Consider the following 25,104-nt stretch of genomic DNA (forward strand, 5'->3'; position numbering starts at 1 on the left):
CAACCTTATATAATATTTATTGGAAAATATTTTTAAAATTTTTCTTATATAAATTCCTCTGGTGTAGGGGCTTTTTATAACCCTCCCGTTTCACTAGATGGTCTATTTACTCAAAAAGATGATATGGCAACAGCGCGTTGTATCTCCTACTGTCAATGTCACATGGGTGGCAGCTGTCACTGTCACTGATAGGTTGGGTTAGGTGTTGTGTAACATTCATCGGCAAATTTTTGTGATTTTTCTCCTATAAATTCCCAGTACAGTTAAAAAAACGTAAGTGAATCAATATTTCATTATTGGGCCCTTGCATCCCTTCATATATTTAAACCTTACGTACTTTAGTTATTGACTTATTAACATCGTTTCTTTCCCGATCCATTTTATCATGTGGTTACATAAACCTGAACGTAGGAATCTTTTTTATTTATTCAATACATTTACGCTGTAACCATTTATTTGATGATTAATTTTGTTTATTTATTTATTGTAGCTATTAGACACCATGGCTGATGCACCAGAAGTCCCCAGAAGACCCATGAAATACCCTTATACCTTGGGAGCTAAAATTGCTCAATTCCCATTTAAATTTTACATTAATAACAACTGGGTTGCCAGATACTATATTCTTGGATTTATTTGCTCCATTCCTGTTTTCAGAGCGATCAGCAATGCAGGTAAATAGAACAAATAATACTAGAAAGGGAAAGTTTTATAGATTTAAGATAAATAGGAGGTGATATTATAGTATATAGGTTAGTATCAGATATTAATACATTTTCTACTCTTTTTCAGTAAACTCTCCTGGAAATGTAGCATTATGGGCTGAAAAAAGACGTCTAGAAGCCGAAGCAGCACATCACTAGGTTGCATGTAGGTGCTGTAGAGTCATACCTGTAAAAGAATTTTTGAATTTACTTTGTAACTATTAAACTTTTTATGTTAAAATACACATTTTAGGGAACATCAATAGTTTTTTTTGTACTACGTCTAATTATTCTTTTTTTTTTGTGTTTTATCCATAATTTGGAGTATGGGAATAGCAAAAAGATGCACTCTAGTCAATAGTCTGAAGAATGGACAGTGTTGCCATCTACCAAGAATAAGTGAAAATTTCTAAAAGTTAAGGTTATGTTTCGATTTGTTTGGTTAATGTACATGTCAATTGTCAGAGAAAATTAAAGAGGTTATTTGGGCTTTCCATTTCAAAAATATTATTTCCTCAAATAGTTTTGAGGAAAATAAGAGGTGATTAACGTCCTTGAAGTCCTCTGTCTTTGTTCAGGTTAGTATAGCATCTATTATTTTATTCTAAAAATCTTCACAATCAAACCTCCCTTACATAACACAAACCCTTGGAAAAAGTTAAAATACCAAAGTACCTAGTTCAACATCAACCAAATGCACAAATAGGTAAATTCTAGTGATGCTCTGAGCATAAAGATTTTCTCTCTATACAAGCTCTATCTATACAATTTCACAGTATGTGAAGGAAATTCCAATGACAAACAGACTAAGGAAAGTATCACTCTTGGACCGAGAATGTATGCGCTAAGGGCTCAAATGAAATATCTTCACTAGTTAATCATAAACTTTCTGATGTTACCTCAATCAAACTTTTTTGCGATGGGTGTCCTGGCCAGAACAAGAACGTAACAATGATGGGTATGCTGATGTATTGGCTGTATCACTCTAACTCTACAGTAAATGAAATTATTGTGACATTTCCTGTGGTTGGTCACTCTTTTTTACCGGCGGATCGTGTTTTCGGACGAATTGATGAATCTGATGAATATAGGAAATTTTTTTTTCCGAGTTTTCAACTGTGCTTGATATCAAAAAAGATTGTCAAATTTTTAACTGGAAAAAAGCTATAGAATCGGTTATAAAGCCACCTGGGCAGTGGCATTTTAAGTTTGCTCCGTGTAAAAGAATTTCAATTTTAAAGAAATGGAACTCAAAAGGAACTCAAGCAGTGTTCGTAAAGGGGAAAGTAAATTACAAAAGCGATTTCGGGATATACAAGTCCGTTTTGGAAAAAGGAAAAACCTTAAATTTGGAGCCTCTTCCTAAGGAATGTGCAGTAAAACCAGCCAAGCTTAAGAATGTGGATGCTTTATTAAAAAAACATTTTGGTTTAGAGTGGAGAAGCATTGAAGAAGTCGATTTAACATTTTATAAAAAAGTAATTGACAACGCCATTGAATCACTTCATGATACAGAAGTTGAAGAAGAAGAAGGAATGGAACCCATGGAAGAAGACGATGGACTAAGAATTTAATTTTTAAATTTCATTAAAAAAAAAATATTTGTTTTTAAATTATAAACTTTTATTTATTTAATACTCCCTAAATCCTACAGATAATGAAACAAAACTTTTTAGTTCCATGGTGCGGTAGCAAAACTTGTTATATCCCTATTATTTTTGTCCATAACTACTTCTTTTAAACAAAAATTTACTACTTAGTAACAAATATTTAAATAAACAGTTGTCATAAATGTGTATTTTCATTTTAAACCACAAAAATTTGTTCTTACAAGAAATCCGAAGTTTTTCTCTTCTCCTGTAAAATTGGTTAACACGGATGTAAAGAGTTTTGGAATTGGGTGCCTCATTTGTTTGCTTTATAATTCAATACTAAAAAACATTAAAGCATATTTTGATTTGATTGAACCTTATCACTCTTTCTCCAAATTAATGTATAATAAAATGCAAAATTATTGATTTACAGCATGGCCAATGGTACCATATTCAACCCCTTCCTGAAATCCCCGCTGACCGATATGTCTGGTGCTTTAGTTTGTAGCCAGTGGGGTGGCAAATGTGCAGATATCGAGATGAGAGCCCTGGAATGCCTTGAGGCGTATGGTGTTGACAGGGGACTGAAGAAATGTGACACACTTATTAAAGATTTTGATGAATGTGTCTACAAAAGGAAGCAAATACAGAGAGTTAATGCCATGAGATTTGAACGTCATCGTCAACACTTTGCCGGAGAGAGAACCAAAGAAGATAAATATTCAAAGAATCCACCAAAACCAGATACTTATTGATTTGGTATTTATGTGTATTGAGTAGAATCATTGTTAATATATGAAAATTTAGTTAAAGAAGATTTTTTAATTATAGTTACAAGGATACTTGTTCCATAAATGGGAATGTCCAAGAAAACACTATAATAGTTGACAATAAGTAATTTATTTTTGTACAAAAGTATGTTGACAATCAGTATAGACATTAAAAAAATTACAATAACAGTGCATATAAGTGTGACATATAGCCGTGCAAGGTATTCTTTTATCATGCAGTTAATACTGATTCACTTGATAAAAAATGGACAAAGTACAAAATCGTCGTTACAATAATAAATACTATATACGCTTATAAAATAGAAAGGCATCATTAAATATATAATATGCTTTGTAGGGTGTGGGTCAAAAAGTTTTTTTTGCTTATACATATAAGACATTTAGAAATGAGAAAATTTAATTTGCTTAGACGATAGTCACACTAATACTTATATTCATGGTCCACACAATACATATTGTTTTAGATATTCTTATATTACATCTACACTCATACTAAAACGTAATGAGTCTGATAATGTTTCAATTATAAACTAATAAATATTTTATTTGAAAACTTAATATAAGTGTATTTCTGATATAAAACTACCATCAACAATAGAGAAAATACTATACCAAACATATTTAAAAGATATAAAAAAAAAAACAAATAACACTTATCTAAAAATCCTTGTATAGCATAGGAATAAATATTTTCTTTTTTTCAAAAAATCTATAACATCTCAATCACCCAGTATCCTTGAAAAGTTGTCCCACAAAAGTACCAAGACCCCAAAAAATTCTTAAAAATATGTCTTGGTATGTTCAACTTTTTAAGAATCACCATATAATATTATATAGGAGGAAAATATTTACTTTAACAAGATTTCAAATATATTTTTATATAATAAAGTTAGCACCCAACCCTACTGGCCAATATAAAACACTTTTATAGCCTAATATAATAATATTAAGAACATTGTGCAGATTATCTAATCTTTAATATGCACATGTAATGCGAGTAAGAAGTAGCAAATATGTGAAATATCGGTGTATAAAGGTCTACGTTAACACCTAGAACATCATTTTCTTTATTTTGACACTCAAAGTATGATATGAACTATGGTATACCAAACCCAAATATTCATTAACTTTTTTTTTTTTGTCAAATACAATTCACTTTTTTGTCTGATAAATAACACGTTTCTTAAACTAGGTATATCAATATGTGATGATATCAAGTTTAAAGCTTTCCTTACAAAAGTCAGTTCACAGAACCATATTTCAAAAAATGAGTTGCTTAAGCAGAAGATTTTTAAAATTTTCTCTATCACCCTGTATACCTAATAAAATTACCATAAGTCAACTTAATTTAAAAAAGAATATAATTAAAATTTGTGCAAATAAGTTTCTGTATCATATAACTGCCTTAACATTGAAAGGTGGTCGTGACTTCAGTTGGACAGGAAGGTGTGGAAAAATTGAATTTTGGCAAACTAGTTAATTAATTAAGGTTTTTTAGAGAGTTTAAGAATTAATATGTGATATTCCCAATATTTTATAAAAGATGAATCAGAAGGTGGGAGCTGTAGATAGATGGGACTATTTATTGGCCTGCAAGATCCCCTGAACTAAATCTAAAGATCATTAAAAACTATATACTTAGCATATTAGTGAAAACTGAACGATTGCTTTAAAGATGATAGTATAAGCAAGATAGGGATTTTTTGCCTTGTTAAAATTAACTAGTCATTATTATTAATTCATAGAATATTTCATAAACAAGGCTTAATCATGAAAAAAACTGTATATTTAATGTCTTTTATTTGTATCAAAAGTTCCACCCGAATCCACCAATCAAGGCAATTAATCAAGTGATGCCACAAACACACTTCACTGTTAAGACCTTATAAAGTATTTATTTGTGGGGACAATATGTATGAATTTAAAAGTGGTTGAATTAATTAAGACTATTAGTTAACTTCTAATTTATGAAAGAGTTATCTAAACTATAAGCACATATAAAAATTACATTTAACTTTCGAAGTCCATATTACCCTCTCAACTTCAAAAATGTGATTTTAAATAAATTAAACAAAAGATTTTCCATATTCTCACATTATTCTTTAGACTACTCCCAATAAAAAAATATCGAAAAAACTAGAGTAATCGATGGTAAAACTTGCCCATGGCATCCATATATAAGTACAGATTATCACATATAAGACATAAATAGAATTTAGATAATTTTTTAAGCAATTCGCCTAGCCTATAACTAAAAGGAATTAAAAGCCATTCCCTGTTCCTTATATCTTAACCATAAAAAATTCAAATACAAAAACCAACCTTTGCATCACCATCTTTTAAAAATACTTGTAGTGATGACTTACCTTATAAACCCTATATATCGTTTTTAAAACTACAGGGACAAATACAAAAATTGTGCGATTATTTTCTTAGAAATATTTAGTTCACAGTAACACAGAATATAATATATTTAGGGGGGTTACATAAGATTAGTTTATAGTTCACCATTATAGTATATCAGGTTAGATTGTTAGTATATTGTAATAAGTTCTAATAAACTAATACATTGAGCACGTAAAAATTACCTAAAAGCCAAACTAGAACTTTTTTACTTTTTTGAATAATTGTAATTTTTTTGTGAATTTACTTATACAAATTTGGGGCTCATTATATAAGGTGTGAAACTTTGAGTACTATATGAGGACATTACTGCGCTCATACCAAAAAATAAGAAAACTGTAAGGAGGAAACTTTTTACGCACTCATTGTATTAATGAGTCCACCAATTAATCTGATATAAGAAATTTAAGGACCTATTTTGAGTATTTAAAAAATGTCATCAATATGTTGTATGTGACATTAATAATAACGGATGTTCAAAAGTTCAAAAAGCTTGAATACGAGTATATAATAGTAAAACCAATTCCGTTCCTCATAAATTCGATTCCAAAAACCCCATCTTAAAAGAATACATGGAAAAAGTTTGAAAAAGGACAGTCCTCTATCCATAAATTTACGTATACACAAAACTTAGGTACCCGTTTACATCCGCAGTAGCATTACGCCGCTCTTCAAATCCATCATTCCAATACGAGCATGAGATTTTCGTGTCGCTATGACTGTACCAGAATGTGCCAGCGACAGATTTGCTCCTGTTGGAACTCTTTCATGTCCATCCAGTGGGCGAGTTCTTCTGCACCGCTCGAGTTCAGACCCAAACTGAACCAGCCGACCATTTCCTTCTTCTTTGAGATGCCTTTACGGTTGTAGACTGAGACCATCAAAGTTACGTCTGCCAATTGAAACAACGCCACCTAAAATGTATAGATGAAAAATGTATAGAAATTATTACTTTCTGCCACTAAAGTACGGCATTTAAGCGATGCTGTTATTATATGATCACTTGTTGGAAAAAAGACTAATAAGACTACTAAGTTCACATATTACTATTATCCTCTAAGTAAACCAATTATATATGTCTCAGGATAGTAGCAAATAGAGTAAAACCTCAAAGGCTGTTTGCCGTAACATTCTGATGACCTGCATTTCAGCCCTGTTTTGTCATACAAGTATCTAAGAATCAGACTTTTTTTCAATTGCAGGCTTCTTGTGAAGCTAAACATCAGGTAATAAAATCAATTCGATTATCATTTCGCGGATAACCTTGACTGCACTTATGTAGGTTATCCAGAGAGTTCAAAACGCAAGGAAAGTGTGAATTATTGGTTGAAAAATGGACCCAAGAGGCAGTTCCTGACATTACGACCTGCATTTGAGCACTCCTTCCAGAAGTCTTTGAAGTCAAGAGCCTGCGTATCCTAACGTTGCGCATAAGATCCGTAGTTCAGTACCATCTTTTTTTCAATTGTGAAGTTCCTGTGATAGCTAAACAGGTAAAAGGAACTTAATTATTATATAGAAGATAATCTTGACTGCACTTATGTAGGTTATCCATAAAGTTCAAAACGCAAGGAAAGTGAATTATTTATTGAAAAATTGACCCAAGAGGCTGCATTTTGTAACCTGCCTTACCAGAAATCTTTGAAGAATCTGCGCGTAGTAACGTTCCGCATGTGACAGGAGCCTTAAAAGACAGTTTTTCTTATTTAGGACTTTTGTAGTCAGCTGGGAAATTGTAAATTATTTCCTAGTAGGTTGCATGTCGTAATCTCCATTTGAATACCATAGGCATCTTATGAGCTAGGATTTTTCCCTAGCCTTGTTGAAGCTAACCAACAAGAAAAATTACTTCCTGAACGTTCAGAATTCAAGGAAATTTATAATTGTTGGTTGAATTAACCCAATAGACTGTATCTCATAACATTCGCATGTGCATTTAAGCACCATGTGGAGGTACACATACCAGTCAGAATATTTTGGGAGAACTAAAAAATGGATGGAAAACTCCTTGTAGTGTTAACCAGGTAGACACCACTGCCAGGACAGTTTTGACTGCATTTATGTAGATAATCCTGAACTCTCAAAATTCGAGAAAAGTGTAATTTATTTGCTAACATTTTAACAAGAGACTCGCATTCTGACATGCATTTGATCACCACTTTCCACAAGACAAGAACTATCGGGGTCTTCAAAGTCAGAGTCGTAAATATTGGCTTCAGTTGAAAAAAATCACTTCAATTCGCCTAAACTTTTAAATATCAGGAAAAATTTGAATTATTGAATAAATTAATCGAAAAAGAAGTAGTTCCTAAGACCAGTAGAGTATAATTGAACTATAGCACGTATTGCAACAATTCAGGGCATTTAAGCAACGCTGCTATTATATGATCACATTCGACACTCTGTTGCCAAAAAGCCTAAAGAAGTTCACTTCTTACAACCTTCTAACTAAACCAAGTATGCCTCAGGATAGTAATAAATGACATAAAGCCCGAGAGGCTATATGTTGTAATATTCTGATCGGCATTCCAGCACCGTTTGCCATGCAAGTGTCTAAGGGGCTTTTGTTTCAATTGTTGACTTCTTGTGAAGCTAAACAGGTAAAAGGATCAATTTGATTATCGAGGACAATCTTGACTGCACTTATATAGGTTATCCACAAAGTTTAAAATGCAAGGCAAATGTGAACTATTGATTGAAAAATTTACCCACAAGGCAGGACTTTATGACCTGCATTTGAGCACTGTTTATCAGAAATCTTTGAAGTCAAGAGGCTGCGTATCTCAACGTTTCGCATGTCACAGGAGTCTCCATAGACAGTTTTTTATTTAAGACTTTTGGCAAAGTTAACCAGCTGAGAAATTGTAAATTATTTGCCAATAAGTTGCGTGACGTAACATTCTAATTTACATTTGAGTACCATAGACATCTTAACAGATAGGATTGTTTTAAATTTAGGAATTTGAGTATTGTGAACATTCAAAATTCAAGCAAATTTCTTATTGTTAGTTAAATTAACCTAATAGACTATATCTCGTAATATTTTCATGTACATTTGACCATTATATGTATATACAGGGTGTCCCAAATTCGAGGATGACCATTGGAATCTCGGAAACCGTAAGAGTTACAGGGTCGGTTAAATGGAGGTAAAGTTGCGCAATTTGGAGCTTAATAAAATGACGTTTAAAAAATTGTAAAAAACCGGATACTTTCGGAGATATTCAAAAAAAACCGAAATTGGTCAAAATCGTTTTTACCTTCTACCCACTTTATTTAAAGAGATATCGGAAAATTAAAAACAGTTTTTCATTGCCACTTTTCTCTTGGACTCATGGAGTTCCTATGGGAAGTACTAGAAAGAGTAATCGGACATGCAAGTGCGATACCTCATAAAAAATACTTTTTAAAAATGAGAAAATCCAACATAGTGTCCATAAGAAAAAATATAGTTGATGATGATCGGAAAAAATAAAGTTGATGATGATCGAAAAAAAACGAAACGTCGGATTAATTTTTTTTTGCGTCATGTTGTAATACATAAAAAGTGGCAATAAAAAACTGTTTTTAGTTTTCCGATATCTCTTTAAACAAAGTCGATAGAAGGTAAACACGATTTTGACAAATTTCGGTTTTTTTCCGATGACTCCGGAAGTATCCGGAATTTTAAAATTTTTTAAACGTCATGTTATTAAGCTCCAAATTGCGCAACTTTGCCTCCATTTAACCGACCCTGTAACTCTTACGGTTTCCGAGATTCCAATGGTCACCCTCGAATTTGGGACACCCTGTACACATACGAGTCGGAATTATGTTACATTTTGGTAAAACTGAATAATAGAAGCAAGACTTCTTGTAGTATTAATCAGAACCCTCAAAATCCAGGAAAAATTTAATTTATTTTCAAAATTCTCCCAATGTATCTCGTAGCATTTTAACATACAGAGCACAATTTACCACAAGAGACGAACTAGGAATCAGAATTGTAAATCTTAGACTTGGAAACCAGGTAGATTATGTAGATTAATCTGAAACCTCAAAATTTAAGGCATGTGTAACTTATTTGCTAAATTTTCCCAATAGTTTTGTAGCATTCTGACATGCATTTCAGCACCACTTTCCGCAAGAGAAGAACTAGGAGTCTTAAGAGTCAGGATTGTAACTCTTGGACTTTAGTTGAAAAGATCATTTGAACTTTGAAACATTAACAAAACTGTGAACTTTTGGATAAATTACACGAAAAAGATTTATATACTTACTTGAAAAACGAACGTTTCCTTAAACAACGGATTAGGTTGTCCTCTCCTGATGGTGGTTTTACTATGAGCTATCTCCTGTCCAGTACTACTTACTAGATTTAATTTCACGTACGTGTCAGGAGCTCTATTTAATGCTAAATTCCTATAAACCATCGGACAGGTATGATTGGAAATGTTTCACTCAAATAGGTAGTACTTACCGAAAGTGTGATCCTTTAACAACTTCCACATTCAACCTTCCGGTAATGGAGTTATAGCACAACCCTAAAAGAAGCTCCGGTACTCCACCGTGCTGCATTGAGTGTGTGGATCCGGTACTGTCAGATCTGCTCAACAGCTCTCCAGTACAGCCACTCAACTAAAATAGATGTCCACTTAAACGAATTATAAAATTATTTGTTCACATGTAAAGACTAAATTCTTTTCTATAAGAAAAGTTTTATGGAAGATACAAATAACGTGTATATACTGGTGCCAACAGAGACAGTTTACAAATGAGATTATTACATACAGAGAAAAGGAAGAAAGAAATCGGTACCTCTTTAAAAAGATTGTCACATACCGTTGTATTGGACCGGGATTCCATGGACAGCCAAAAGTTATTTTCGAGTTCCAAGTTGATATTAGCGAAACTGATTACTGCCTCGCCGATAAGTCTTTCGCGTCTCATTCGTTCACAGCCATATAATCGCAGTCTGATGCCCATCGAATTTACATCTTCTATAATTATAATTAAACATTTTAATAAAGGCATAAAAGAATCTTAAACATTCTTACCTGGGTTAACTCTATGTAAAAGGAAGCTTTCCATAAATTGTGGATTATCACCTGAGCGTATTTTAGTCTTATGCTTCTGTTTCTTGCTCGGTAGCAGAATCAGCCTGACCTAAACCATTAAACATGACGAATCTAGACTATAAACCACTGTTAGACTTACCTGAGTATTTGTTGGCTGTCCTCTATCTCTATTAGGGATATCCCTCGCTTGTAATACATGAACTGTCATTTTCCTCATGGGAGCATCATAAGCAAGGGCCACCTCAAGATGTCCACACCGATTAATGAGTCTGGCATTATCAGGTTCTCCGTCTCGCTCAACCACATGCCTATTGGCATCTTCTGTATCGCACGAGATGGTGATAGTTTCGTCCACTTGATGGGTGAGATCTACCGAGCGATCTTCTTCTGGATTCATCACCACGATACACTAAACCATTCACGTATATTGAATAAAAATAAACAAAAAGAGAATGAAATTAACGAGAAATAAATTGAAAATGGGAAAAAAATATTGATGAGTTTTTAGAAGAAATCAAGTTTTATTTTAAGGATTAATTATAAATTTAATTGAAAACTATATTCAAAATGAATTTGAAACGTAAAATTTTCCATTCTCGGCGGGTCTCGTAATTCGACTCTGCGATAAATTATGAAACTCTCTCGAAATATTTCAATTTCCAAACTCGATGTAATTATCGAAAGCAACAACTGATTTGATTGCTTTTTAATATGTAATTTTCGTCAAGAAAATTGAAATTTTGATTAAAATGTGATTTTTGAACGTAAAGCAACAGATGCCGCACGGTGAAATAGGTAAATATAAATATTGTACTTACGTCTCTATTTTTGTTAATATCTTGAGAATCAATGAGTCCAGTGTTTTCCAGTTTGGGATAGATCTGATTGTCGATTTTTGTCTCTCTTAAATCAGGCGTCCTTAAACAGACACAAATAATTAAATAAATATCAGCTTTCAATTCTTATCTAAGATTCCACACCAATGGATAACTAATGATATTTTTCTTGGAACATGATATAGCAAGCGATAAATGACCGAATAATTCTCCCTTATATATGAGAAATGACAAGAAAAGAGAAAATTGATACTTTGGACGTCTGGATATGGGCTAAGAACTTTATAAATTGCCTTAGAGTATGGATTAAAGAACAAAGAGGCAAGGTCTCTGAGAAAATGCCCGCATAGGTTTTCCATTGTTACATTATTTTCGATGAAAGCACATAAAAGGAAAATACTTATGTGGTGCCACTTTCATAAGACACAGTGATATTTTAGCAGATGTTACCAAAAAATATTTTAAAAGTTTAAAAATAATTGAGAATATTTTCTTTCTTCAAACAGTTTTATGACTGCCTGAAAAAAATCTACGAAGTTAGTCTTGAATACCCCTTATATGAAACAAACCTAAACCACGCCCTTTGTTGATTCGACAGAAATCACATGATCGATTTAATATTAATAAGAAAGCAGTCACGTGATGCTTGTGTCACCTATTAGTCCCGTCCACAATTTGACGTGGCAATTCAAAATGGCCGCCAAAAGTGACATACCCTAAAAAATACAAAGAGTTGTCAATTTTGGTTTACAGGCAGTTATAAGGACCTTCAGCCAGCTATTAATATTTTAACATTAATTTGAAGGATTCGGTTTATCGTATATTTTAAGGAAAATTTAATATTTATTTATTCAAAGAGTTTAAAAAGAAATTTAAAAAATCCTCAACTGTCCGGAATAATTTCAAAAATATCATTGCTTGAAACAAAAGTAGACTAGCGTAACTTCTAAATTCTTTTTAGCAGTTAAAAGTAAATGAAAAAATTCCCTCAAGTACTAAAAATTGGGTTAAACTTTTTAATTTCTTCCAGGCAATTCAAAAAGAAATTAAAAAAATCCTTAACTGCCTGGAATAAATTCAAAAATGCCACTGCTTGAAACAAAAATAGTGAACTAGGGTTTTGTAGCTTCTAGATTTTTTCTGGCTGTTAAAATCAAATTAAAAAATGTCCTGAAATACCTGGAAATTGGGTTAAATTTTTAATTTCTTCCAGACAGTTGAAAAAGAAATTTAAAAAGTCCTTAACTGCCTGGAATATGTTCAAAAGTATCATTGCTTAAAGCAAAAATAAGGAACAAGTTTTGGCATGTTTGGCATCCCACCTAAGCTGATCAGAGTAACCAGAGCTTGTGTGGAAGGATCTAAATGCGAAGATTGGTGATGACCTCTCAGATGTATTTTACATGAGCACAGATCTAAAATAGGAAAAGTATTACCCACGCTTTTTAATATAGCATTAGAGAAAGTAGTAAGAGGAGCAAAAATTTAATATCAGCTATTCGGGGCCAGTGGATTCGAATTCAATCTGCTGCTAGCATATGCGGTGAGCAAAAACGTCATAAAAGTAAAAGAATATTCTCATTTGACCGACGTCACATGGTCTGTTTTGGTATATCTGTCATGGTCACATTTTTGTATTATTGAACAATCAAGTAATACTTTCACCACCAGCTTCTCCCGCAAAATAGCATACCAAGGAAATACAGTAATTTTTAATTTTTCTTCTCCAAATTTTTCTTCCGGCAAACCGATAGACTCAGCCCAAAGGCATATAGACCCATAGCACTGCTATCCGTGAGCTACAAACTGCTCAAACGCCTTGTATATAGTCGAATAAACCAATAAATCTTCGATGAAATCTCAATAGAATAGCCTCGTCTAAGACCGAAACAAGTTCATTCGCCAACGCATATATCAAAGGAGGAGGTTTCCAAAGAAAACAAAAAGCTGCAGCCGCCTTCATCGACCTGTTGGCAGCTTACGACACGGTGTGGCGAAAGGGCATGATGTTTCTGTGAGTGATTTCGTGCAAAGTAACTGTCCGATTGCTTGACAACATTTTGAACGACAGAATCTTCCAAGTCGTAATAGGATCTGACACAAGCTCTGCAAGAAACTGAAGACTGGTCTACCTTAAGAAGCGGTGCTCGCGCTACTCTTGTTCAACTTATACATCTCAGACATGCCCAAAACAAGGTCAAAAAAACATGGATACGCCGCTAATTGGAGACTTACTATAAGATGCGGCTCATTAGAGGAAGCTGAGGAAATATTTCCGGAAATGGAGACGCTAACCAAACACTAGCAAAACAGAAGTAGCCTGCTTTCACCTGAATAACAAACTCGCAAATAGGGAACTCACTATCCAGTTTAAAAATCCAACTCTAAAATATAACAAAAACATCTTGGGGTGTTTCCGCTTCTACTCTACGTTCATCTGCCTTGGGCCTCGTCTACTCAGCTGTAGAATACTATGCTCCGGCATGGCTCAACGTCCACAAAACAGATGTACAGCTCAACAATACAATGAGAATGGTTGCTGGCGTTATTAAATCGACTCCTACAGAATGGCTTCCAGTACGAAGTCATATCTCGAATATATCAAATAGAGACTCATATATCGAATAGAGACCATCATCGACTCTTGGCATTAGGGATAGACGTCAAAACAAAACAGTCATATGCCATGTAGCAACTCGATTACCAAAAAAAACCTAGTGCACGCTAAATAGAATTAAAATGCAGCATTGCAGATGCGCCTATACTCGTACTTTACACAAATAGGGCAATAGTCTAAGCCGCTCCTGCGAGTGCGACGAAAACCAAGAAGTATTAATCTATGGTGAAAACCAAACCGTCAAACACATTATGAAGGAATGCCCTGAAACGGCTTATAACGGCAGACTAGAAGATTTTCTATCAGCAACATCAGAATCAATAGAGTATATAAATTTATTGAATATTCCTGTGTATTGATTTTGCTGTCAAAATTGTTAAGAAGAAAATCACGGCTCGAGCAGTATTAGAGGCAAAGATCAGGATACATTTATTCCAGATAAGTATCGCCATTGAAAACGCAGTCACTCAAACGGTAGATCTGATTTAATGTCTAACATTTGTCGTCGCTTAATGCCTGTAGTTTTATTTTGGAATCAGTGCGACTTTTGAAATCCAATTCATGCCTAAACTTAAAACCCACGTATTTATAGGCTCCATCCTAATACTATGCCTTAAAAAGTACATCGCCTAAGATAGCGTTTACATTTAAAGAACTCAATAAAATTGAAAGGAGAATATCATTTAGTGCTTCATTTTCCTTTACAACACGTTAATTAAGTTTTAATTTGCAATTACCAAGGCCAAATTGACGTTGACCCAACCCAACTCAACCTACCATCAATTTGATCAGCTTGTGTTTGTATTAATAGATACATTTTTTCCAAAAATTGGGAAGAGTGCTTCTTGATGTTAGAATTAAGATCAGGATATACAGGTTGGCGAACAGAAGACTACACATACACAGCCTCTCGCTTACATTTTGGTTGATAAGCGGCGCGGCTGATTCCGCTGATTTTTGTTTATAAACATCATACAACGCTTTAACTTTTAATATGCAATGCGCAGTATAAAAAAAATTTAATTACGAATCTATTCGGGCTTTACAGATGTAATTCCTGCATTAGAAAAATATCATACAAATGCCGTGTTATATTTTTTTAAATTTTACCGCAAGAGATAAAAGGTGAGCTAAGGTGGCTAAAACATTCTTCCATCTTCGTCTAAATGAACGCAAAAATACGGGATAGCTTGTGTCCAATTCTCTAGTATTTCCAAAATTATAATTAAGTACGGCAACAGTGCAATTCTTCCTCAACATGAACACGTGAATTTCAATATGGCTGAATAGTTGGTGTTGCTGATTAAATTTGGTTTGTTTTACATCATTAGTTGAGATTTTGGATGAGTGCTTAAATTTTACGTATTTCATTACCTACCGGACTTAGGTGAATTTGGTTACAGTAGTTCTGTTTTATTCTTTTAATAATTTTTTATTGATTAAAAAATGCTGTATGATAAATAATGAAACATATGTATATGTATTTCATACTCATACAAATTTAATAGTTTATTCATTATTATAGAATAGAACAGACTTATTTATTCTTTACAAATTAGTAGAAAAACAGTTTTACCACTTTACCAAATCAATTTCATTTATTCTGGATACCTGTTCCGCTAATGATATTAGCATCTTCAACAAGCAAAACATTAAAAATTTTTTAATTTAAAGTATTACACCAAAGGATATATTTTTTGGAATATTATTATAGTACCATGGTAATTAAAATCTCCCTGAATTTTAATTGCATTTGTGTATATGCATGTTACTGTTACCGTCTTAAATTATAAATTATGAAAATAATTAATAAAATGCATGTCCATATTATAGTTATACCATATACTGAAAATACAATACAAAACGTTTCAGAATGATATTTAGTTAATTTAGTTCTCGAATTTAAATGTTATTAAATTGCATTGTTTTAATTAAAGTCTGCCATCGTTCTGAGCAATTAAAAATATATCAATAACTTTTTATTTGTTTTAATTAAAATCAGCCGTTCTGTCTCAGAACATAATTATGATGTTCTGACTTCTGAGACATAACGGCTGATTTTAATTAAAAGAAATCATTAAATGCTTAATAGCCGAGGTTTGAATTATGGCGGAAACGCTATCTGCGCCATCTACGTTCACCTTTCACGAAGAGAGACAAAGATGGAAAATAATCGGATATTTTATAAGCGCATTGTTCACGTCTCGTTGGTCTCTGCGCTTACTAAAATAAAATTTAAAATAATCGAGCTCGAACCTCGAACACCAGCGTACTGACACGGCTTCGACGTTGCAACATCTCGCCTGTTAGGAACTTCAGATGTATAGTGATGCATTCGACAATCTGTATAGCTAATCTAAATAGCTTGTCGTGCTACGATTCAAACTTGCCATAATATACGTCGTAGTATTTTTAACGTAGCTTACCTTCTCAACGCATCGTTTACTTCGGCAGTAACCTTGGTAGAAGGCATCAAACCATGCTTCTCCCCGACCGAACTAGTGGTGGAACTGCAACAAGAACTGTTGCTACTCATGCCAACTTTCCCTTTCTCCACTAGGGAGATAAGGTCGTGGCGGGGTGGGAAGAAATGACTGGTCGACGCCAATGGTACGTCCGAGTTTTGACGGCTTCGCGAACACCCCATTTCGGACTCGGAACTTGACTCACCGCCATCAAATGAAAACGTTTTTACTGAAATAAATGTGTATTTTAATGTTACCTTAACGGTTTTTGTATTAGTACAAATAATAAACAGTTAGGTGATGACTATTCCTTAATCAGTGATTCCCGCATGTGATTCAAAATAAGTATCTATGGCGCCACCTAAGGGTCATGCTTTAAAACATGAATTGAGGTCACCGGATCTCTAAAGGACCTCTAACGATTGAAACAAATTTCACTTTTATACCGCGGCGCCATCTGAGAGTATGAAGCCAACAAGGTGAAACAAATCTGGATTGAAGCAAAACGTAATTAATAGTGGAAAAAACCAACTGGTATTAAAAATTCTACATGTTTTAAATAACGTTTTAAATATTGCTTTCTATAGAATTGATTTTACGATACTAACCTCATTCTATATTTCTTTCTGCAGAGCAAAAAAAATGCAATAAGGGTGATGAATTGACAACTAATTTACATTTTCTAAGCTTATCGCTGCGAGAAAATCATATAAAATACGACTTTAATCTACTTTTCACAATTTGACTACGTCACGGACGGAGTTCGGCTTGATTATTAGATCGAACAGCGGAGTATCCGAGAGAACTTCTATTGGGCATGAAATCGTATCGATTCGAAATAGAGTTACCGTACGAAGTTAATTTTTTTTCTTATTCGCTGAATAATTTACACCAAGGTCGGAAAGTAAATTTAGATACGCGGTTATCGACATGAAAGATATATAAAACTGTAATATAACTTGGAAGTTCTGGCACTACTTATTCGTTTGGAAAAACTAATGCTAGTTTATGATGTCTGCCATATTTGAAAAGAAAAAGAACCGACGAGAGTTTTATTGTCAGATCTATTGTATGGTTCTTGCATGATAATTTATTATCTAGATAAACACCCAGAAATTTGATCGCGTCTATTCTCTGATGTCTTTCCCTTAAAGAGAAATTAACCACCTCTGTTTTATTTAGATTCAAGCATAGATTATTGTCAGCAAACCATACTTTTAACTTGTGAAGAGTTGCACTAGTTCCATTCTGTAGGGAAATCAGATCTGAATGCTGACTGAGAAGAGTTGTGTCATCCGCATATTGTACAGATATCACCTCTGAGAAGTGGGCGGATAATTCATTTACATAAAGTTAAAACAGAAGAGGACCCAAGATTGATCCTTGAGGCACCCCTGTTGTTATTCGAAGTATGGAGGATGTTCTTCCTCCACAAGTCACCATCTGCTGACGCTCACAAAGGTAGGACTGGATAAGTTCCAGGCAAATACCCCGGATACCATAAAAAAACAAACTTGCTCAACAAAATACTATGCGAGACACAGTCGAACGCTTTTGAGAGGTCGCAGAAAATTGCACTCACTGTCTTGCCCCCCTCAAATGCATCAACTAGGTAGTCTACCATTACCCTGAGTGCATCAGCAGTGGATCTTCCTTTTCGAAAGCCAAACTGCGCTGGTGAAAGTAAATTATGTTTATCAAGAAAAGATATGAGACGTTGGTTTAGACAGAGCTCAATGGGCTTGGATAATATCGGTATTATTGATATTGGTCGATGATTTCCTGGATCATCCATATTACCCTTTTTAAATATAGGAACAACTTTACTTATTTTAAGCTTTTGTGGAAATGTACCAGATGAAAAACATTTGTTTATTATTAGAGATAGTGGTAGGGCCAAACCATTTGCAAGTTGTTTCAATATTTTATTGCTCAAACCAAAGATGTCTTGAGCAGAACTATCACTTAAACTTTTTAATAGATCAATGACTTCTATTTCGGTAACAGGTGAAAGAAATACTGTTGAATTATTATGTAAATATTTTGCTGTAAATTGTACGGGATCATTAGATTTTTGGAGTGTATTTGTAATTGAGTCAGCTATATTCACAAAGAATTTGTTAAACTCATCGGGAGTTACATTACATTTCGAATTACTAGGATCATTATTTTTTGTTTCTTTAATGATGTTCCAGATGGTTTTGGATTTGTTATGACTATTTCCTATTTTGTTTGTATAATACGAGTGTCTCGCTTGTTTTATTTTAGTTTTATATTCCTTGATACGAATTTTTAGCCATTCTGAGAGATCTAGAGTACTGTTATGTTTATTTAAGGTAGAAAAGAAGTTTAAGTTATCTCTCAATCTTTTCACTTCATTATTAAACTATTTTTTTTCTTTATTTGTGGTGAGAATTGTTTTAGTTTTTTTGGGAATATAAAAGTCTATAATAGACATTAGAACATTGAGAAATATTTCAAAAGAATTGTCAACGTTACAATTATCAAGTACCAACAACCAGTCAACGTTTAGTAATGAAGTAACACAGCGGGAAAATCTCTCTCCACAATACGGTCTGAACTCTAAGACCGTTGTGTGGGTGTTTTCAGTAGTTTCATTTATTGATTCATATGTATTAATAATAGCCATATGATCTGACATATAAGTGTCCCATAGAGTACATTTACAATTAATTGCACAATTTGTTATGCAGTTATCAAGGCAACTGCTTTTTGTGGTTTTTGAGATTCTAGTTGCGCTATTTATCAGGAATTTAAAGTCATATGTGCTGACAAGTTGGGTGAACAAGTGAGGTTATCCTCTAGAAGATCTATATTAAAATCACCATAAATAAAGGTACATTTGCGTCTATGGAATAAGAAATTTAGAAATGTATCAAGACTCTGAAAGAACACGTCTAATTTACCTGATGGAGATCTGTAGACACTCAAAACTACAACCTGCAAGGCTTCAATCTCAGTCGCAACGATTTGAAAGTGTGTCTCTATTGACATGTTGTCTATAGTTGGGATCTTCTTTACAAGAAACGATTCTCTGGTGTAGATAAGGACTCCACCTCCTCCTGCTTCAGTACGGCTGAAACTGTTGGATAGATGGTATCCAGGCAGAGAGTAACTTTCTACTGCTTGTTGAGGAAGCCAATGTTCTGATAGACATATTATATCAAAATTCTTGTTTTCAATCTGGATTTCCAACTCATCCAATTTTTTTGTCAAACTTCGGATGTTAAGATGTAGATGGTATCCTTTAGTTCTGGAGTCACTCCTACCATAAACTTTTTTTTGTCTGATTGGTTTTGTTTTGGGATACACTGTTTAACGTAGACATCAGTGCAGTTGCTATGCTTAGTAACATAATTTTTTATATCCTTTTCGGTGATAGTTTCATTAATTTTTGATAAGAAGACCCACACCCTTCTGTTTTGTTGGGCAGACGTGGAACCTAATTGTGTTTCATGATCTTCTCGACTTCCAATTTGAAGGTTTTTTTTCCTAAAGGATCGACGTTCTTGTCTTCCTTGATGTTGTTCGAAGCTTCGCCTCTTTGATAGGGATTCTGTTTCAGAGTTTTGAATGTGTTGTTTAAGTAAATGAGTGATCTTGAATCGTCGGAAGAATCTGATCAGAATTTTGTTGATTCCGAGTTATGTTGATTCCGACACAAACTTTTAAAGAAGATTTACTTAAAGAACGGATAAGCCGATAAGGCCCAAAAATCAACACTATTTTGATGAAACTCTCTCCCAATTTAATAGAATAGATTTTCTCGACCATTTTAGAAGTAAACCCTGAAGTAGCAAATAATTACACAATTTTAAACTCTATTAGGGAAAGGTGTTCTAAAATGACATAGCGGTATTTATTCTCCAACTGCTGGCGCTATTTAGACAATAGTTTGCTTGCATGTCACAAACCAAGACCAGATATCATGTGGGCACTCTATTTGTTTTACGTTTATGATATGTAGAAGATAACCTCAAAAAATTATTTTTAGCGGTGTAGAAATTTTGCATGTGCTGTTTTTATTACGAAATTGTGCTGATTTTAAAGTAAAACCAGGGTAAGTATTTAAATGTAAGTGTATACTTCAGATTCACGTGCGCGGAAATGTCGTTTAATATGAAATAAGATTATTCTGCATTAACAAAGGACTATCTGTTACTGCGGGTAAAACGACACAGATAGGCATGAAGGTAGTTAGATGAGCATATACTATTACTTGAGTCTAGATTGTTCGGGATAACAACAACAGATATAAAGAAACTTGCGTATGAGTTTGCCACTAAAAATGGCATTCCAAATAGATTTAAAGATCGTAGCGCTGGACGAGAGTGGCTGAGAGGATTTCGTATACGACATCTTGAAATATCTCTAAGGCAGCCTGAAGCTGTGTCTGCGGCTAGAGCCATGGCATTTAATAGACCACAAGTGCAAAATTTTTTTAATACGTTATAAATTTCCTAAAAAAAGAAAAAATTGATGTGCATCGGATTTACAATATGGACGAAAGAGGCTTGTCCACAGTGCAAAGGCCTTCAAATTTTTTTGCCAAAACTGGAAGAAAACAAGTAGGATCATTAACCAGTGCTGAAAGAGGTCAGCATGTAACATGTGTTTGCTGCATGAATAGTGTAGGTAATTTTGTGCCACCTGCTTTGATTTTCCCTAGGAAAAATAGAAAGGAGGAACTTTTAGATGCTTCACCTCCAGGTTCTTTGGGATTATGTAACGAGACTGGATGGATGACATCTGATTCCTTTGCTTTGTGGTTAAAGCATTTTCAGACTTTTGTTAAAGCTTCTCCCGACTCAAAAGTTTTATTACTTCTGGATGGGCACACTAGTCACAAATCAATAAATGCCTTGACGTTTGCCAGAAGAAATGGAATAATCCCTTTATGCTTTCCTGCCCACTGTACCCATCGTATGCAGCCCCTGGATGTCAGCTTCTGTGGTCCACTAAAGACATTTTATAACCAGGAATGTGCACTTTGGTTGAAAAACTATCCAGGGAGAGTACTAACACTACATCAAATTGGTGAACTGTTTACGTCCGCTTACGGGAAAGCAGCTACAATTAAAAATGCCACAAGCGCATTATTAAATACGGGAATTTATCCATTTAATCCACATATTTTCCCAGACGAGTTTTTTGAGCAGGCTGAGACAACAAATAGATTATTAGAACCGACCATAGAAGAGGGAGCATCCCATCGCCCAGAACAACCATCAACAAGTAATCAAATAACAGTAATTGGTATTACAGAAGAAGCAATGCGACAAAAACAAGGCAAAAGTGTCGATAAAGAAAATGAACCGAGAGGTGATCAGACAGAAAGCAATATCAAACAAAATCAACCATTAAGGAAAAGGTTTTCTCTACAGGAAATTTTGCCAGTGCCTGTAGCAAGAGGAACCAAAAAAAGGAAGACCAGACACACTATAACCGGAGTCTTAACAACTACTCTCAATTTAGAAGAGTTAAAGCTAAAGGAAGAAAAGAAATTGCGAAAAAATTTGCGTCAATTTAAAAAGAACGTTTCAGGTGAGACAAGTTTTGTTGCACGAAGCGAAAGTGAAGAAGATCCTTTTGCAGCCGAGCATTATGAGGATGAAGTGGCAAGCCTGTATTGCAACCATCTATTTAAAAATTCTCGATCCAGGGAGTCTTGGATTAATTGTATGAAGTGACACAATTGGGCACATTGCGAATGTGCTGGAGTTTCTCCAAAAGTCAAAAAGTTTATTTGCGAGATTTGCCAAGACTAATTCCTTATTAGCTTACTTTCTTTAACTATATTTTATAAGTTCTATTTGTGTTATCACTTGTTTTAAGTATATGTCATTTTATACCCCACGACTGAGTCATTTTACAATATACATGTTTGTAAAATGACATAGTGTAACGTTTTTTAAAATGCATTTTCTTACTTTCTTTACTTAAGTTTTAAATAGAGTTGAAATATTTTTGTTTATGTTTGTCAATAAAGTTTATTTAAAGCAAGGTGGTGTATTATTTTGAGTTAATTATCTTAAATGGTTTTTGCATAAACAAGATTTTAATAAAAAGTATGTCATTTTATGACACCTTCCCCTAATAATATACAGCTATTTTAAGGTTGTAGTGTAATTTTTTGTTTGTTTATGTTTTATTTATTTTCGCATTTCCCACTTACATAAAAACGTGATTATTTTTCTTGCTCTCCTTTTTGTAATATAGACTCCACTCAACCCGTATTTGATGTTCGCACAGACGGTTTCAAATCGATCAGAAGTTGTAATATTTTATGCATGCACATCAAGAATGATTTGGAAACAATTTCAAACTTGTCAGAAATTTGCAGTGAGAACAAACCTATTGTATAATATATTAACTCTTACCGAGTTTGTGATTCCTCAAGACATTTTCATGATTAGTCATATTAGTAACTGGTGGAATTAGAGTATTCGGAGCCGTCTTAGTAGCAGGTACTGGAGGACATGCTTCATCACAACACGTTAGGGTAACTGCCCTTACCGGACCCCACCACCATCCCTTATTTTTGATATAGAGCAAAACGACTAGAAGTACGGCGCCTAGCCCGGCAATAGCTGCCAAAAGAGTTCCATCTTTCCCTGAAAAAAAATTACTAATGTTAATAATTCATGGAATAATTTAAAAGTCAAGTTATTCCATGGAAAGAGATAAAATGATAAGTATCCCCTTTATTCGGGCAACCTGATGCATCATTTACTGAAAACTATGACACGAGGCAACTCGGGGAACGCGTTTAGACTAAAAAAGCCGCTTGACTTCTTTTCCCATGGACGATCGATTAAAATGGCTCTCCACGTGGAGAGCCAGTGAGTGATTTACTCCCAGGGAGAAAATATTTGGAGACTGGATTAAAAAGGCTCGGAAGTTTACCGATTAGTTGTTAAGTACACCGTAATTTGCACTCTATTTTTATATTAAAAAATTGTTGTTTTTAAGTAAATCGAATATTTATTTTTCAGCTTTTTAGCTTGCATAAAATGACTTTTAATTAACTGAAAATTACTGTTTTTTAATAAACTTCTGGTTCATCATTCAATGCTTAATATTTTCCCACCCGTCTCCCAAAACATAAATGAAAATTCATTTTATTTTATCTCAGATCAGCCACGGAACAAGAAATTCAAAAAAATATTAAGCAGCTCAAGTCCAAGAAATCTCTTGGTGCACTCGAAACAAGATCTGAAATACTGAAAGAAGTTACTGACGAGATACAGTAGGTATTGTGCGATCTTGTAAATTGTTGTTTTAGTATTGGTGTAACTAAGCAATTATAGACCGATAACCCTTGTATCGATATTTTCAAAGTTTTTGAAAAGTAAACAGGAGATGCAATAATTGCGTTAACAAACGAAATCTCTAAAGCATTGGATAGAAAAAAATCTCTATACGTGTTTATAGACTTCGATACAGTGTGTCATAAAATTTTAATTAAGAAGTTAAATAAAATTGGTATTAGAGATAGTATGCTCGATATTTTTTTAAGATTACGTAAAGAACAAGTCTCAATCCGTAGAATTAAACGAAATAAAAAGTGAAACCAGGATTGTGAAACGCGAAGTACCACATGGAACAGTTCTGAGACCATTGCTGTTTACAATATATGTCAATAGTTTTCTAAAGAGTGAATGGATCAGTAATATCAAGTATTTTTTATTCAGATGTCTCGTGGTCTCAGGTTAAAAATAAGGCTGAAATAGCTCTAAAAGGCATACTTCATCGGCTTTCAAAAAAATAAAGTCACATTTAATCAATCTAAAATAAAATTTTTGCTATTAGCATCATACTCCACTGCTAAGATAAATATTGCATTATGTTCAATTTAATAAAGAAAAAAACGATTTATTTTTTATATTCAAACTTGTTCGTCGTCTAAATTACCAAAAAGGGAATACTTTATTATTTCTATGCCGAAAATATATAAAATTATATTTTTTGTATACTAGTGAGCCTGTGAATATGTTAGTTAAATACAGGTAAATATTGTAGCGTTTCTACTATACAGTTTGAGTTAAAATACTCGATGCACAAAAAAGTCAACTGATGTATTGCACACTAAACACAATGACTTAAGTTTACTAGAAGCACTTATTTACACTGTATTTATTTCCTATTATTTATTTCAACTTAAAAATCGCGCCAATATTCAGACCTAATTTGGCCCTCTAGCGGCGAGGGCTCCTTATAAATTCGACATATCATTGTTCCGGAAGATTCGCTAACTTTCGCGAGGTGTACTCGCCGCTCGCTCCATCGGAAAACAGGCAAATAACACAATGGACATTCGACACACTCCCGAAGCTTCCCCCGAAGCGACTCCGCGAGCGCCCGAACAGGATGACCTCGACACATAACACACCGCTCGGAAATACTCGATTATGTTGAGACGAGAGAGACAACAAATCGGAAATCACTTACCAGAATACGTACCGAAAAAACCTTTCGCGACACTGAATTATCAGGGTTGGGTTGGGTTGGTTGGGGCTGAGCTGGGTTGGTAGTGATTTTTTTTTATATAAAAAGGCGCTGGGTGCAAAATGGACCTGTTGGGTGAATAATCATTTTTCATAAGAAAAACTGATCAA

At 33.9% G+C, this 25,104-nt stretch overlaps 2 protein-coding genes across 2 annotated transcripts in view; one reads left to right on the forward strand and one right to left on the reverse strand.

Moving 5' to 3' along the window:
- The first annotated feature begins 1,138 nt into the window (after positions 1–1,138).
- On the forward strand, positions 1,139–3,111 carry LOC126736386 (NADH dehydrogenase [ubiquinone] iron-sulfur protein 5). Its single transcript, XM_050440714.1, has 2 exons — positions 1,139–1,282; positions 2,730–3,111. Exon 2 carries the CDS (start codon positions 2,731–2,733, stop codon positions 3,049–3,051), a length of 321 nt encoding a protein of 106 aa, XP_050296671.1. The 5' UTR covers positions 1,139–1,282; position 2,730; the 3' UTR covers positions 3,052–3,111.
- Positions 3,112–5,488: 2,377 nt separating this feature from the next.
- Positions 5,489–25,104, reverse strand: part of LOC126736385 (synaptotagmin-16) — a 46,035-nt gene continuing 26,419 nt past the window's right edge. The window contains exons 2-10 of the mRNA XM_050440713.1: positions 22,867–23,100; positions 16,427–16,694; positions 11,366–11,465; positions 10,687–10,956; positions 10,527–10,635; positions 10,312–10,469; positions 9,950–10,107; positions 9,750–9,891; positions 5,489–6,404 (exon numbers count right to left, since the gene is read on the reverse strand). Of these exons, the coding sequence (XP_050296670.1) occupies positions 6,204–6,404; positions 9,750–9,891; positions 9,950–10,107; positions 10,312–10,469; positions 10,527–10,635; positions 10,687–10,956; positions 11,366–11,465; positions 16,427–16,694; positions 22,867–23,100 (1,640 nt within the window). The 3' untranslated portion in view covers positions 5,489–6,203. The remainder of the gene's footprint in view (positions 6,405–9,749; positions 9,892–9,949; positions 10,108–10,311; positions 10,470–10,526; positions 10,636–10,686; positions 10,957–11,365; positions 11,466–16,426; positions 16,695–22,866; positions 23,101–25,104) is intronic.

The sequence above is a fragment of the Anthonomus grandis genome, chromosome 5, assembly GCF_022605725.1.
Source record: "Anthonomus grandis grandis chromosome 5, icAntGran1.3, whole genome shotgun sequence".
Classification (NCBI taxonomy): domain Eukaryota; kingdom Metazoa; phylum Arthropoda; class Insecta; order Coleoptera; family Curculionidae; genus Anthonomus; species Anthonomus grandis.